The 15730-nt window shown below is 43.3% G+C and overlaps 1 protein-coding gene across 1 annotated transcript in view; it reads left to right on the top strand.

The window, feature by feature from the left end:
* The first annotated feature begins 2877 nt into the window (after positions 1–2877).
* Positions 2878–15730, top strand: part of RAB43 (RAB43, member RAS oncogene family) — a 114558-nt gene continuing 101705 nt past the window's right edge. Inside the window, exon 1 of the mRNA XM_069206635.1 lies at positions 2878–3793. Within this exon, the coding sequence (XP_069062736.1) occupies positions 3575–3793 (219 nt within the window). The 5' untranslated portion in view covers positions 2878–3574. The remainder of the gene's footprint in view (positions 3794–15730) is intronic.

Genomic DNA, 15730 nt, shown 5'->3' on the forward strand with positions numbered 1-15730 from the left:
TCAATCATAAGGACCAATAAACTACATGAGAACTGTTATGCGGTGACAAATTTTATGAGATCATTGAAACTCTATTGGATGGAGATAGTGGGGTGCAACCCCTCAGCAAATTAGATTTTAGAGGACTGAACTACGAAAAAGGGATAAAACCCCTTGACATAAGGAAGTAGTTTAGACAGGAGAACGGAGAGACTAGGAGTTAGGGAGATGCTGATGCGATTTGCTATGATCCAGACACTTTGTCACTCTGCATAGAGACTTTGCTGTTTGGTTCTTAAAACCAACCTGGCCCTTATATTGCCCGTTATTACTTTACCTCCTTATGAGGGAAGTACCCCTTCTACCCTTCTTACCCAAACTGAGTTCCTGACTGATGGCGAATCAACTGATGTCCTGAGGACGAAGACAGAATCTGTGTGCTGACCCAATACAGAGGGTAACTACATGACAATGAAATTGTAATCAATAGGGAATAAATATCACAAAACGTACTAAACTGGTGTGGTTATTCATGACTGAAAGGTCATGGTGGTGTCCTGAGTCTCATTAAATGACTTTGACTAAAGTGAATTGCTTTGTTATAATAAATATTAATGACGTTATTGACATATTGATTGACATGTTGATTAGCTATCTCGTCCTAAGGTGTCTTCAATCAGGGTCGAAAGATTCATTGGCCTAAAACGAGTCCCTGAGTGTATAAATTAGTCATAAAGGGACGTGTTAGCAACAGTGTACTGCAGAAATTTTCAAGGAGAGACGTGGGAGAGGAGAAATGAGTAACAAGGGTGACTTCAATCATAGACAAGATCTGCCAACTCACAGGGTGCCACCATGTGCTCACACGACTTCAGCTCCCTTGATGCAGTCACCCGTGAGAGGCTAAAATCACACTGTGGCAGAAAAGGCGAGCTGGAAATCACTGCATATAGTTGATTTCCAGCTTGTCTTTTGCAGCTGTAAGCAGCCGATGTCCGTTATGAGGTGTGAAATCACCTCAGGACATTAGTGACAGCCTCAGTGACCCTTTGTGTTTTCTGAGAGTGAGGAGGGGAGGTGGTCTTGGTGCAGGGCTGAGTGTCTCTTAAGTAGCTCTCGGCTTAAGGCCCCGCCCAATCTCCGACCCTTCTCACACAGTGAAATGTATCTACTGGTTTGGCAGGTCTGTTAAAACATACCAGCAAGCCGCATTTCTACAATCATAGAGAATATGTTTCATAAGCAACAATACTATGCAAAATTATACATATGTAATCGAGTGTAAAAATACATTCTGCACGTTGTTAATGATACACACAAAATATATATAAACGCATATAAATATTTCACAATGGTGTACTTGGCACAGCTTGCAGAACCATAATAGGGTGGCATAGACCAAGTACACAATGTCCTGAGTAGAGAGGAACACCAGCACTATCAACCATTAAGGTGATGGTATCTGTAGTTTCAAGGATGGGGAGGGAATAAGGATTTAATTGTTGTGAATTCTCTTTTATTAAAGGTTCATGCTCCTGGTGTGAACTGTTTTTTCTTGGCTTATAAAACAGCTTCTGTTCCAACTAATAAAAAAGCAGTATAATTTCGTTAAAGCCAAAAGGAAGCTTAGATTAAGTCAGAGGTTTTCAAACCTTTTATTAGCCTCCTATCTTGTATTGTGTGTGTCTGCAGCTGGTCTGCGTATATTCCCCGTGTGGGCGTGCGCCTGGAGGGCAGACACGTGAGTCATCTTTGCTTATTTCCCTTTCATTTGCGACCAGGAAGGCAACAGCTGCTTAAGAAGCTATTTTGTCCTAACAGGTCAAACAAGTCTGGAAATCGCGCCCCTAAAAGATCCAGTGTCACGCACACCTCGTGATCTTTTTCTACAGCTGTCCTACTAAACTAGAAGCTGGAGCCACCGACAAAAGCTGCGTTACATTAAAAAAAAAAGTATGCGATTGTCAAAGGTATTTAATGTCTACAGACATGTAAATTCTTATGCAGCCTGAATCTGAGAATGAGCAGCAACCAGAGAGACTGATTTATAAGCGGCGCAACTCGCACAATTGGTAGCATGACTACCGACAGCTGAAACCAACCAACTCAGCCGCAGTCTGCAAAGCTGATTGTATTTCTGATTTGGTTTTTCTTTTGAAAAAATTACATAAAGACTGAAACCCTATCCACTTCATGTCGGCGATAGGGGCAGCCATTCTTAAAGGGACTGTTTCTTGTTTTCTGATGCATAGTGAGACCAAAACAAGAAACAGTGACACGTTAAAGTTATGGAACAGCAAACATGTTACGGTTATTATGTTACAGAAGTTAAAGCTATGTTTTGATTTTCTAGCTAAGCTTAGAAAATGTTCCTTGTTTATGAAAACGTACGAAGAAAGATGTAGTTGAAAGTGTACTTTTTTAAACTTCATAAATGAGGTTTTCTCCAATATAGGTGACTTTGCTGGTTAATGTAAGAAAATGTTCTTTTAAGATTGAGGTCCCTTCTAGTAAGCATTGAACGATGACCCAAATACATGCTTTCCATTTTAGATTGACAGATTTTGTCATTCATCTACCACGCAACTGTTAAATAGACTAGTACATATAGCTTTAATGTCAGAGCAAAGTATTCTACAAAAAATACAATATAAGGTGTAGTTTCCATGTGTACCTAGGTATAATACATGTATATTTATTTGTAGTTTTCCAAACGAATTGAATAAAATAGCAATGCCCCTCATAAAGGGTTACTATATGTCGCATACTTATGTTTTGTATTATTTTACTTAAGAGGGGTCTATTACAAGATGGCCGACCTGCTGAGATGTGAGGACCGCGGTATCCACTGGGTTACTGTGTGTGATGTAGTCCATTTTCTCTGTCTCCGGCAGAAGCAGCACAGTTTCAGTGATGTTAGGAGTTCCGCGTTGTCAGTTCCGCAGGTGCAGGCAAACTCCACGTCAGTGACAGCGGCAACTTCGGCGACTTTGCCCTCAGTTCCAAGAAGACAATCACAGCACAAAAGGGATATTTGTGAAGAGTACTACTCCCGACTCAGAGTTCGCTTCAGAAAGATCCTCTCCAATTGAAACAGCTCAATCCCTCCTCCACATACGTAACTTTAGATCCCCATGCTCCATAACCGTACTCTGACAACTCCACATGTAAGGAGCATCCCCTTTTCTTAGAAGTAGTTTTAGAAAAGAACCAGAATAGAAGATTATCAACCCACACAGAAACCCTCTAAACTCACTCAAACTGCTTCGGGAAGACATATTCTCTATTTGAAGCTGAATTTTCAGACCTCAAGAAGGCATTACTCGTTCCCTCTGTGCTACATTGAGGCATCTGTGGAGAGACAGATTAGATATTAAGCTACAGAAGGAAACATATTTTACAACCCCAAATGAATACTACTCTAGGGAGCCTTCCTCCATAGCTAGTTGTGACTAGGCTTTGCCAGAGTAGTTTATTCTAGAACTCGTTGTGTGGTTCCCATTTATCCTCTCATCATCTTCTGCTGCCTGAGGTAGTCCTTTTACTTTGGCGGTTGTCACGCCATACAGTGCAAGCATTAAGATAATACATTGGCATGGCCACCTCACAGCCTTTCTCGCCGTCCCCTGCTCCCCTAGATCCTGACGATGGATATGACTTCCTTTTCAAGATTGTACTGATAGGTGATGCTGGTGTGGGCAAGACGTGCATTGTCCAACGTTTCAAGACTGGCATCTTCGTGGAGCGTCAAGGCAGCACCATTGGTGTGGATTTCACAATGAAGACCCTAGAGATCCAGGGCAAGCGTGTCAAGGTAAGATATTAGAAGTAGTTGGGATAAGGGGAGCTCCAGTATCTTCCTAAATCACTCCACGGGGCTCTTCCTTTCTTGAGATGGCATTTAAAATGCAGGGAGTGTAGGGATCCAGCCGGGCCCCAAATCTGATAGCTGTTGTTGAGCTAGATCTGGGATCTATGCCTCCCCATGTTAAATATGACATAATTTCCCCTGTGTAGCTTGCCAAAACCAGGGCTCACATTCAGCAGCACCCATGCGTCTGCTTCCCATTCGGAGTAACAACCTGCGATGGTTGGGGGCCTTTATTTTCACTTCCACCCTGGCCCAACACAAGACATCACTTACACGACCATCGTCCCTCCTTTAATTCGAGCCGTATTCTGTCAAGGAGCTGTCTGGGACCGACACATAGATACCCTTGCAATGGGGGGAAACAAAGGGACTTGGTATTGTATCGCTTCATAAATGCTTAGGAGAAACTTTGAGACACAGTTTTTCTTTTTTTACTTTGTTCAGAATTGTAAGAAAGTCTGATGTATCTTTTTGAGTAGTTGCACTAGCAACAATATAAATTCATTTTTAAATGTAATTTTTTTAGAACCCTATTCTAATGTATGGGATGAGAGCTCTTTACATAAGACACCCACCTTGTATAGACTCGTCATACAAGTGTGTAAATCAATATATAGGAAGTGGTACAAAAACACTTGGAGTTACAAGGTGTAGGAGTTACATATCATTCACACTGCTTGGCACAGTATGTTAAGAATGCTTAATCAGGAGAAAACAAATTCGGGATTTAAAACTTAATTTAATGGTTCGGATTTGTCTGTACTCAAAAGTCTGAATTACTCCCCAAATCAATCCTTTCTAGGTACCTTGCAATTATATTAATGAAAGACTGAAGAAAAGCTATAAGGTTCTAATCCTATCCATTTGAGTTTGCCTGCAGCTCCTTGATGCTAGTTTATAGCGCTATTTCAAAAGGATTGTAACTTTTGAACTGCAACTGACAAAAATGCCTCTGTGTCAAAAGTAGAATCCACTTCACAGTTTGTGCTTCGCATGTTACACGTTGTGGTTTGCAAAAGGTGCATTAACACTATGCTACTTTATGGTGAATTGAAACTGTGACTAGACAAAAACATATCTGTCAGGCTGGTGCACTAAACACCAGCTTTATTGTACCGTCATTACTATCCAATGAAAACTATTGGGCACATAGGCCTCTGCAGCAGGTGCCTAAACCCACAGTAAGATTTTGTAAAATGCAGCATGTTAAAGTAAGATAGAACAGATTAATTGTCACATTTGTCTGTGTTGCCAAACTTTTAAAAAATGAAGGTATGAGTTCGTACTCCGTCTCTCAGACTCCATTTTTCATGACTTTGTCCCACAAGGGTTCACCAAACACCTTTGTGTTCCCAAACCTTGCCTACCAATTGATGGGATCCTGTAGTATTTTTTTTTCCGGTTTGCAGCCCTGGGTATTTACATATAGCCCAGTGTGGTCATTTAGGGAGAATTTTGCCTCAAGAGGTCTAGTCTGACCAAAGACTGCACAAATCATACCTTCTTGAAAAAAGTAGAGCCCATTGACAGTTTTCGAAGTCCTTTCTGACTTACATTGCAAATCCTGACATTTCGGACTCATTTTCAAGTACTGACGAAGTTGCTTAACAATTTTTTTTATATCATAGTTGCCAAAAGTAGTAAGAACATTGTGATTGTAGTGCACCCTTCTGATCCGTCTGACGCAACCCCCTTGTAATGAAAGAACACTTGGCAAACCTCACCTCAAGAGGAGAACTTGATTTATTCTGTTGTTGTTTACTCATCCTTCCCACTGTCTTTCTTTAAAAGAAAAAAAAACAATAATATTCGCTTCTTGTTTCTGCTTACACGATAAATCGTCCTGCGACCCTTATTTTCCTCTAAATGAGCATGCTGACTTCATATGGACAACACTACAATATGCACTTAAGTGCCTGCGCACAGAACTTTAAAAAGAATCAACGTCACTAATGTGTACCAGAATAAATTGAATATAGATGCTTTTACACGCTGATACTTAATGGTTTGATTCCTGAGACAGTAGGTTAGAACGCGATTTAGTCTATATTGCTGTTTACTTCTGACTTGACCTTTTCATTTCCTGTTAACATTTCCTCGCTTTATGATGACATACTGCTCCCCCAGTTCATATTTTAAGACACGTTTACACGGAAGTTTTCGGTGTTTAGCCTGTTGCCATAACTAATCTTCATTTGTGTAAACAAAGTTGTTCGTTCTAGTGTAAAGTTTCGACTTGAATTTGTATCCTGTTGCCAGCGAATGTTACCGAAAAAGGGAGCATGGATTACCCTAATGTGTACAGAAGCACCTTTGTTCTTGTTCCTTAACGTCAAATGTATCAATTTATCTTAAAGAACATTTGAAGTAGACTGAGCATACCAGTGTGTGATTACTGTGGTTCCGCATTTACATAACGCGCCACTGGTCTCGCGATAATATCCTTTTTGAAACAGCGGGCTCCGCCTTCTGTGTAGTAACAGTGAGTGTTAATTTCCGCACACGTTCTTATTTTTAGCCTTTCCCCTCGATGTCCTGTTGTATTTAAATTTTAAGTCACGATCCTGTAATAAAAATGCCCTTCTTCAAATCTTTATGCCTCAAAGCAATGCACGCCTTGTTTGTTTAATTATCCCAGGTAAATGAGTCATCTAATCTGACTGGTTATTACATGTAATCATCTGACACGTTCCAGAAGCTGCCTCTCGGTCATGTTTCCCTTCAGCTATCTGACGTGAGTGTAAGCGGTCAAATATTTAAGTTGCCCCTGTACTGCTCTTCCTGTTTCTTCTTAAAGGTGTTTCAGCACGACATGCAGTTGTGCTTTTTATCTTATAAAACACTTTTATTTGCCTCAATATATAGCATACAAAGAAGTTACAATTGTACATTAGCTTTCAGAATGAAAGCCGCAAATCATAACTACGTATTCAAATTTAGAGCCTGCAAAATTTGTAATTTATTTCTATGTACATGTTTTTCTATGTACGTTTACGTAATTGTTCGCTCCCTTGTTTCATAAGATTGTCATTTTTTGTGACGTGGACTAATTAAGAACACACCATAACTCAAAGAAGATAAAGAGTAGAAAAACAAAACTGATGCACGTGACCTTTGTGGGTCTCCATGCTATGTTTAGCAAAATGACCTCACTTAGGATGTTGCAATCTTCAATGAAAACGCTTTAATACATATTTCGTAAGAGGGATTTGAGATTTTTTCTGGCAAGTCTACTCTGATGCACAGAATGTAGATAGCTTTTGTTTTTAATTCGCATTTATAATTTGCTCCAAAATATGAAAAACTGAAAAATGCATAAATCACTGTTAACAGAGAAGCACTCGGTCAAGGGACAGTTTATTCTCTTCAGTTGTCTCACATATATGCAAGACCCCTGGAATTATGCGCCAGGAGAAGGCCAAATTATGTGGCAAGGCTGACTAAAGTATGTAGCAAGAAAAGCAAAGTTATGTGGGTCATCATTACTGAAAAGACTGATCTCAAGCACTACAAGTGAAGAAAATATCTGCATGTGTTAGTTTTTTTTAGGCATTCAAGCTTCTAAACTATCATCACAGGAAGCCTGTCTGATCACGGTAATCCGGAAGGTGATGCAAAATTTGTTGAAGCATTAGTATGATTTGGTTGTGAGATCTCAGATCTTTTGTGTATGGGCCTCAGAGAACCTTGACTCTTTCTGATTTAACAAAGTTCAGACATTTCCTTTGACCTCGGTGCACGCTTTTGTGCAGATAGCTGCCTTTAAGGGTAGCAGCTGCCACCTTTGACTTGCTTGCTGGTGCCTTTGTCACTGCCTTTGCCACCCATGCTCTAGAGATCGTGAAAGCAATGCAAGACCCAAAACTGAAAAGAGTTTGGTTTACTGTAGATTCCACTCCATTCTATAGACGCCTGAACCTATCCCTGACATATTAAATGTGATGCTTTGGGTTCTGAGCCAATTTTAACCTTTGTTTTCTCTCCTACATATTCCAACAGTCAGTATTCATCCTAGGTCGAACCATAATCGGTAGACGATCTCCGGCTAAGTACCACCACAGTGAAAGGGGTGGCCGTCAGGCATTGCAATGCCGGTCTGACGAGGAGATTGCCCAGTGATGAAGCTTGACATCCTATTGGGTGTGTGAGGCCTCTCCTTAACTACTGACTGTCTCTAGCCCTGTGTCTATTGACTCCCTTTATTGATGGAACAGTGTACTGAGTTTATTGTACTTAGATTTGGGAGATTGTGCACTGGACCAATAACCTCCCAGTCCCCCTCTTTTTTGTGAGAACTGTTTCATTACCTCCTGGGTGGCCTCTAAATTTTCAGAAGCTTGCTTCCACAACTTGGCAAACTGGTTTCTTGGAGGCTTGCTCCCACCCCTCCTTCACCAGACTGAGAGGTCCCCTTACAGGATGGCCACATAGAAAATCAAAGGGGCTAGCCAGCCCCTTCTGTAGTACCTCTCTGTAAGCAAAGAATAGGCATGGAAAGAGGATGTCCCGCCTACGGCTCAGGCAGGCCTTTGATGATGCCGCTGAGGGACTTAGTGACTCTCTCAACAAGCCTATTTATTTGTGGATGGTAGGGAGTGGAAAACGTGTAAATAATTCCACACTCTCTCCACGTTAACTGCATATACGCAGACATTAAGTCTAAAAATCCCCATTAGGGCCTTAGCCACTGCAGATGCAGTTGCATTCTTCAGAGGTGTGGTCTCTGGGTATCTTGTGGCAGGATACACCAGAACCAGGATATACCTGCAGCTAGAGGTTGTCTGGGGATCAATAGACCCAACAGTGTCAATGGCCACCCTTCCAAAGGGGGTGCCAATGACCGGTAAGGGATTCAGGGGACCTTTCAGCTTCTGCCTTGCCTTCCCACTGTCCTGGCAGTGGCAGGTCAAGCAGGTCCTACAGAAGGTATCTGAGGAAACCTTCACCGGGGGCCAGTAAAAGTGGGGGAGGAGCCTGGCAAAGGTCTTGTCCTGTCCCAGATGTCCTGCCGTGGGTATCACATGTGAGTCAATTCCAGTAGGAAGGCCCTGTAGCATTAGGGGACCACTAGGGCCTTTGTTGCCCCATGCACAGGTGCCTTTGGCTCACTATAAAGGAGGTTGTCCTCCTAGTAATTGCGGTGACTACCAGAGGCATCACCTGCTGCCCTGGCATCAGACACTTGCCCAATGTCCTTCCAGGCTGAGCACTCTCTCTGGGCTTTGTAGATGACATCCTGATGGGTTTTCCTTCTGTTTGCCAGCCAGCAAGTTCAGGTAGGTCACCAAGGGACGCTACGTCCTCTCCACTGGGCTGAAGGGCCACCTCCTCCAGAGTCCCATCCACTTCATCTGGGAGACATTCAGGGGCTGGTTTCCCATCCCCCTTGCCCTATCTACTTTTGGCAGCTGCCTTGGCCATTCTTCCAGACTCTAGATTTCCTTCACTCCCCTCCTGGGCAACCATTGACCTGGTGGCAATCCTAACATCTCCAAGTGTGCCTTAAGCTCCACTTCCTTCCAAGTAGTGTGCTGTAGGTCATTCCTTAACTAACATTCCTCAGGCCTGACAAGGCTAACACCAACTTTCAGAAGACTCGAGACGCCCCCCACTCAAATGGAACAAGGGTCAGTAGGTACTGACCCACCCTGTTGTCCACAACCTGGTGGAATGCATTGGGTATAATTTGCTCTAGGTCACCAGTTGACTCCTTATCATAGTCATGCTGGCTCCTGTATCCCTTAGAGCCACAACACCTTGCCCATTGATGGTAACCCATTGCCAGTACTATAGAGTACTAGATGGCACATGGATTTTAGAAACCATCTCTGAGTCACCCAGGGACACTAGGGTAACCTCTCTGAGTCCCACCCACCACTTACTGGGACAAACACCTCCCCAAGCACTATACTTGCCACCCGCGGGCCTTTCCTCCAGTGGGAGGTGGTGCTCTTTTTGGGCACTTGGAATCCCCCTTGTGGTGTCCCTACTCTAAACACTCATAGCATTTGGCAGTTTTAGTGTGACTCTTGTCAGGGAAACTCTTTTTTTCTGATGGCCAGCTTGGGAATGGGACCCTTTCTGCTGTGAACTTGAACTGTTTTAGGGACCTTGAGAGAACTTCTTCTTTTTATCTCCCCCCTCCTTCCTCTGGTGGGATCCCCGACCACCCTTTTGGAAGTTTCCCCCAGATGCCTTCAAGTGCTGACCCAGATTTCCGCCTTCTCAGCAAGCTTCCTGGGTCAGCTTGCTATCAACTAGGTGTTGGCTCAGCTCTGGAAAATAAGTATCCAACATGTGCGCCTTTTAAAACTATGTTGTGCAACCCACTACATAACTGCAAAGAAAGGGGCCCCCTGCTAATATATCGAGTTCCAACCTAGGGAAAAACAACAAATTATAACAAACAGGGGACACTCTACACTTAATCTCAGATACAATTTATAATGCAATTCAAAAGAAGGGCAAAAACAAATACGCAACAGCACTCTGCTCATCCAATAATGTTATTTATTATAATCTATCAATGGTTGTTTATACAAATGTCTAAAACGTATTCCATAAAACAAGGACACTGGTTATGTACAACTGAATTACATTCATACTCCTTCCATATCCACAGTCACACACCTCACAGAAAGCAAGATAACCAACAGAATTTTGACAAAAATGACAGAAACAAAAATCTTAAAAGCAAATAATCTAGGCATCACCAATAATACATATTGTTATTGCTCCCCCTCAAGTGCTGAGCCCTTTTTTGGCTATTTGGGGTAGTTCACGCTTAGGCCCCCATAACGTTTTGTTTATATAACCTATCCATGCCAAATTTGCATCCTTTCTTTCCAACATTCTGTGGATTCTATGGTTCTATGGATACCCAGAGTTTGTGGGTACCCCCGGAGGAGACCAAGAAATTAGCCCAAATACAGCTAAAAGATGTTTTATTTTGGGGGGGGGGGGGGGGGGGTTAATGGCAAAAAGTTCTGCAGAAGAAAGCATCTGTTTTTTCCCCTGCAAATGAGATCAATCAAGGGTTTGAAGTGCTAAAATCACCTTCTTCCCAGCTTTCAGGAACAGACAGACTGGAATCAGAAAACCATATGTTCCATCAGAGTTTTGGCATTTTACTGGGATATACCCCATTTTTACTATGAAATGAAATGGGTGTGAAACCAATGGTGGACCCCGGACAGCTAAACATTTCTGAAAAGTAGACACAATTCTGAATTCAGCACGGTGTCATTTCTGTAGATCCTTGAAGGTTTTATAATAGACAGTAACAGTTGAAATAAAAAAAATATTGAAATTGTGTTTAAAAACAACAACTTGTCCAGATGAAAATACTACCTCACTGGGGTGCCTGGGCCTAGTACCCGTGACAGGAATGGATCACACAAGGGTCAATGTAGTCCTTGCATGAGGGCTGCTATTGACCCTGAAGGGATCCATTCCTGACGCGGGCGCTAGGCATAGGCACACAAGTAGGGTTGTGTTTTTATCAGGACAAGTGGGGAAACACTGAGTCATAGGAATTTTGTGGATCCCTGCACCTTCCCGTAGTTTATGTGACGGAAAAGCAAGGAAAAATAGTGTTTTTAATCAACGTTTCATCTTTGCAGGGTTCTCTGGGTAAGAGAACTTTGTGGAATCCACACACGCCACACTTCCATGGTCTGCCCCGGGTGTCTAGGTTTCAGAAATGTCTGGGTTTGGTAGGTTCCCTATATGGCCGCCGAGCCCAGGACCAAATACACAGGTGACCATCTTACAAAACCAGGCTGTTTTGTGATAGGTAATTTTAATGTCTTCACAATATGTTTTGGGCACTTCGCTGTCGCGGTCACTTACCCACCCACACAAGTGAGGCAGCATTTTTCTCTGGAGACTTGGGGAAATGCTCGGTGGTAGAAAATGTGTGGCTGCCTGCAGGTTCAAAGACCTTCCCTCACGGAAATGCAAGGAAAATGTGTCTTTTAAGCAAAGTTTGTGATTTCAAGGGGATTCTGGGCGAAGGAAAACTGTTGAGAGCCACGCAAGTCCTGCACCATTGGACTCCCCTGGTACTAGTATATTAAAGTTAATCCACCACTTACACTGTTTGGTTTTAGCACCTCCAGAAATTATGGTTTGAAAGCATGAATACTTATCAAAATATCTGAATATTGAAACCAAGCCTCCTGAAGTAGAGCCATAAAATCACTTCAAGGCACCAACGGCTTTATGGTCTGTTCATGCACAACACTGAACACTTTCGTACTGCCGGCCACGTGCCCAGTCCAACCAATCACTGTACTCACATCAACTTACGGCTGCCAGACAAGGGCCCGTCACATTCATATGCCATAGGACGGAATAAGTTTGACCACATTTTACTACCTGTCAAGTAGCCGCCTCCTTCTTCCTGACCATTACCGAAGGCATATGTAAGGAACCTGAACTAAAGGCTCCCATGACAGCCACATGAGGCTCAGGAAGGCATGTTTTTCATGCCCCGTTAGAGCATTCACTGTGCTAAATCCAACTCCTTCGAGTTTGTGGATGCAAGTTGGGGTTTTCCGAGTATGCCTTGGGAGGCCTATGCCTCGAAGTGAGCGAGCATATCTATCTTTGAAACTAAGGCAGACATGCTGGGGAATTTTCATGAAGTTCCCTAAAGAGAACATCATAAACCATGAAGAAGGGTAGTGTTTGCCAAACAGGGTTTGTCACAGCCACCCTTATGTGCAGTGCTGTGACTGTAATGCACTTATCATACAGCAGATTGAACATCTACTAAGTTCTGATTGAGGATGAACATAGCAAGCACGTCAAACTCTGACCCATACGTGTGATTGTCCTTCAGCGCCAGGGTGGCACCAATGGGTTTGAACCCATAGTTGTAGATGATGTGCATCTGTACTACCTTTACTATCTGCCTTCTACCTGTGCAATCAATATCCCTGGGAAAGCACACCTACCAGAACCTTTTCTTACCTGTTCATGTCTCTGTCCTCATGAGAGTCCTGACTAATCCTGTATAATTGCCAAGTGAACTTTTTCTAATGCCTTCCGCCATTAGCTACTTGAAGCTCAAGAAAACATGTATTTCATGCGCCATCAGCGCACATGCTATTGTAAATCCAACACCTTCCAGTTTGTGAATGCAAGTTGAGTGTGTCCGAGTAGGCCTCGAACTGAGCGAGCATATCTACAGTTGAAACTAAGGCAGACCTGATTGTGAATACATCCTAAGGTCTCCATAGTAAAAATTCAAACAAATATCCTGTGGGACTCATTCACCCTTCTACTTTTGCTTTGAAAGTGAAGCTACAAATTGAGTTTGCACACTTTCAAACAAGTAGAAACGTTGGCGAATATGTCCAAAGGACATTTGTTGACTTACTACACTTACTCTGGTTCTCGTTGGCAATCATGGTGGTCATTGTGTAGCATACCTAAGTTCCGTAACAAGCACTTGAAAATTTAGTCACGCCTTTAGCATTTTGCCACACAGGGTACTCCGTGACAATGTGGCATATGTTCTGTCCACTAGTATGTGCAGTGTGAGGGCTTTACTGCACGTTAATTGAACAGAACACCTACCACATTCTGACATCGGATAAAGGTGTCGAGCAGGCCATAAGGAAGTCCATGGTTTCCTGAAGTAGATGAACGGAAATTCTGTGGCTGCTTGCCTAACGAAGCAGTGGCCCATGGACGTTCTATATCCATGCACAGCCATTGAAAGATTAACCTAATGGCATCTCCACATCAGTCGATTTCCCAGAACTCTGCTTTAGTATGATACAACGTAAAGCAAGTAGGGAAACAGAGGCATGGCTCGAATGGGCACTTCGGACAGTAATAGCGACTCTCCTGCCGCTTTCCGTACTTCAAGCACACTTTACAGCAATGACATGGACAATCCTTTTTGGGCGTTTTAGGAATGCAATCAGCAAAGTGTCGCTCCTGCAGCCTTGCCACATACTCCAGAACATATGACGTGGAGGCTGCTGCTTCTGTAGCAGCAGTGAGGCTTTCAATTACAGACAACTAGAAGTCTTGGAAAGAAATGAGTTTTCCTGTGGTTGTCTGACAAACAACATACGCATTGTATGTTGCCATCTGGATCAGATGGGCAAACAGTTTCTTGTGCCAAGTGTGAGTCTTGTGACACAAGTTGTATGATTGAAGAACCTGGTTGTTCTTGTCCACTCATCCCATGTACTTATTGTAATCAAGTATACAGGTAGGCTTGTGGACTTCGGCCATCTGACCGCAAACTGAGGTGGCAGAAGTGCTCTCTTCATGAATTGTAGTGAGTACATATACATCACGCCTATCCAAGAAATTGACTGCGAGCAGTTCGTTTGAATGCAATGCAGTACTCTGGGATTTCTGGAGCTTCTTGCAAACAAGCTCCTACAGGAATCCTTCGTGCTTACAATGAACTGTACTGCAGGCCACAGTGCTAGCTTTGTAGAGCTCAATGATCAGCTCTACTCCTGTATAGAAATTGTCCTCATCAAGGCTATTGTGAAGGAGTTGCTGGACAAGTTCCCATACAATCTTCCCTGTGACCCTGTAACGCGGGAGGGCAACCTACAGGGTTTAGGGTGGAGTCCTTCCCTGTATACACTCTCAAGCTGTTCACATAGCCAGAAGAGCTCTCACAAAGTATGTTCAGTTTGATGCCATAGCAAGATCTTTTGCTTGCAATGTACTGTCTGAACAGCAGCCACCCTTTGTACAGGATCAAGGACTCATCAACTGCTATAATCATTCTAGGAGTATAGATCTCTGGAAACCTGGCAGACAAATGTTCCATGACAGGCCGAATTTTGAACAACTTGTCATGGTCTTGATGGTCCCTGGGAAATGCAACATAATTGCCGTTGAAAGGCAGCATGCACTGCAATAGCAAAAAAACGATTTCTGCTCATGTGTGTGTGAAGATGGGGGTTACCCAAACCGTGCAGGTCGTCCAGTAGGACTGCATGGTGAGTTTCTGCACCAACCCCATTTTGAGCATAAGGCCTGAAAATATCTTCAACTCTGCCAGCGAAGTGGGAGTTAATGGGCGTGCCCCAGAACGGGGCCCTAGAGCGCCCCCATGCTCCCTCAAAAATTTGCTGAAGGAAGTCAACATCCACAAAGAGATGGACGTAGTCGACTGGCAAAAAGTTAACTGTATCGACTTTATATCCAGCAGTGAAAGGTGGAATATGAGGATGCACTAAATCAGGGGCTGCTAAGAGAGCACTCTCTCTGTGCTTGCCGCAGCATGCACCTGCTCTGAGTTGGGCTAACCCGCTGTTGTCCTGCTGCACAGACTGCGCTTGCAAAGGGACAGGAGGACTGTCCTCATTGTCTCCCTCAGAATCACTGGAAGAGGTGTCCTCAGATGGGACTCCGCTGACTGAAAAATCACTCCCAGATTGTGCTTCATTGTCCTCTCCCTCAGATGCTGTCTCAGTATCTGCTGCCTTAGTCTCTGATCCTGCCTTAGAGCTGTCTGCCATAACCAAAGTTATGACTTTAGCAGCAGTTATCCCACGAGACGCCATCTCTGCTACTGGCTAAACTATCCATCTAAAGCACTAGCCTACGGAGAAGGCAGATAGGTTCACAAAATGGTTTGTGTGTGTGTGTGTGATTTGTGCAACAGTAAATGTCAGTCACCTTACCTTCATTTCTTCCCTAAATCTTCAGATTCTCTGAAGACACTGAAGACACTGAAACCCCCCCAAAAAAGACACACTATCACTTCACCCTGCCACATAACCATCATCACAGCCATAAGTGCTAGTAGCGCCCAGTGCAACAATAATTTTTGGTGCCCCCGTCCCATGACCACCTCCTTGTATTCCCTCACTACCACCCAGCAAAAGTGTTCTT

This window comes from Pleurodeles waltl, chromosome 9 (assembly GCF_031143425.1).
Source record: "Pleurodeles waltl isolate 20211129_DDA chromosome 9, aPleWal1.hap1.20221129, whole genome shotgun sequence".
NCBI lineage: Eukaryota > Metazoa > Chordata > Amphibia > Caudata > Salamandridae > Pleurodeles > Pleurodeles waltl.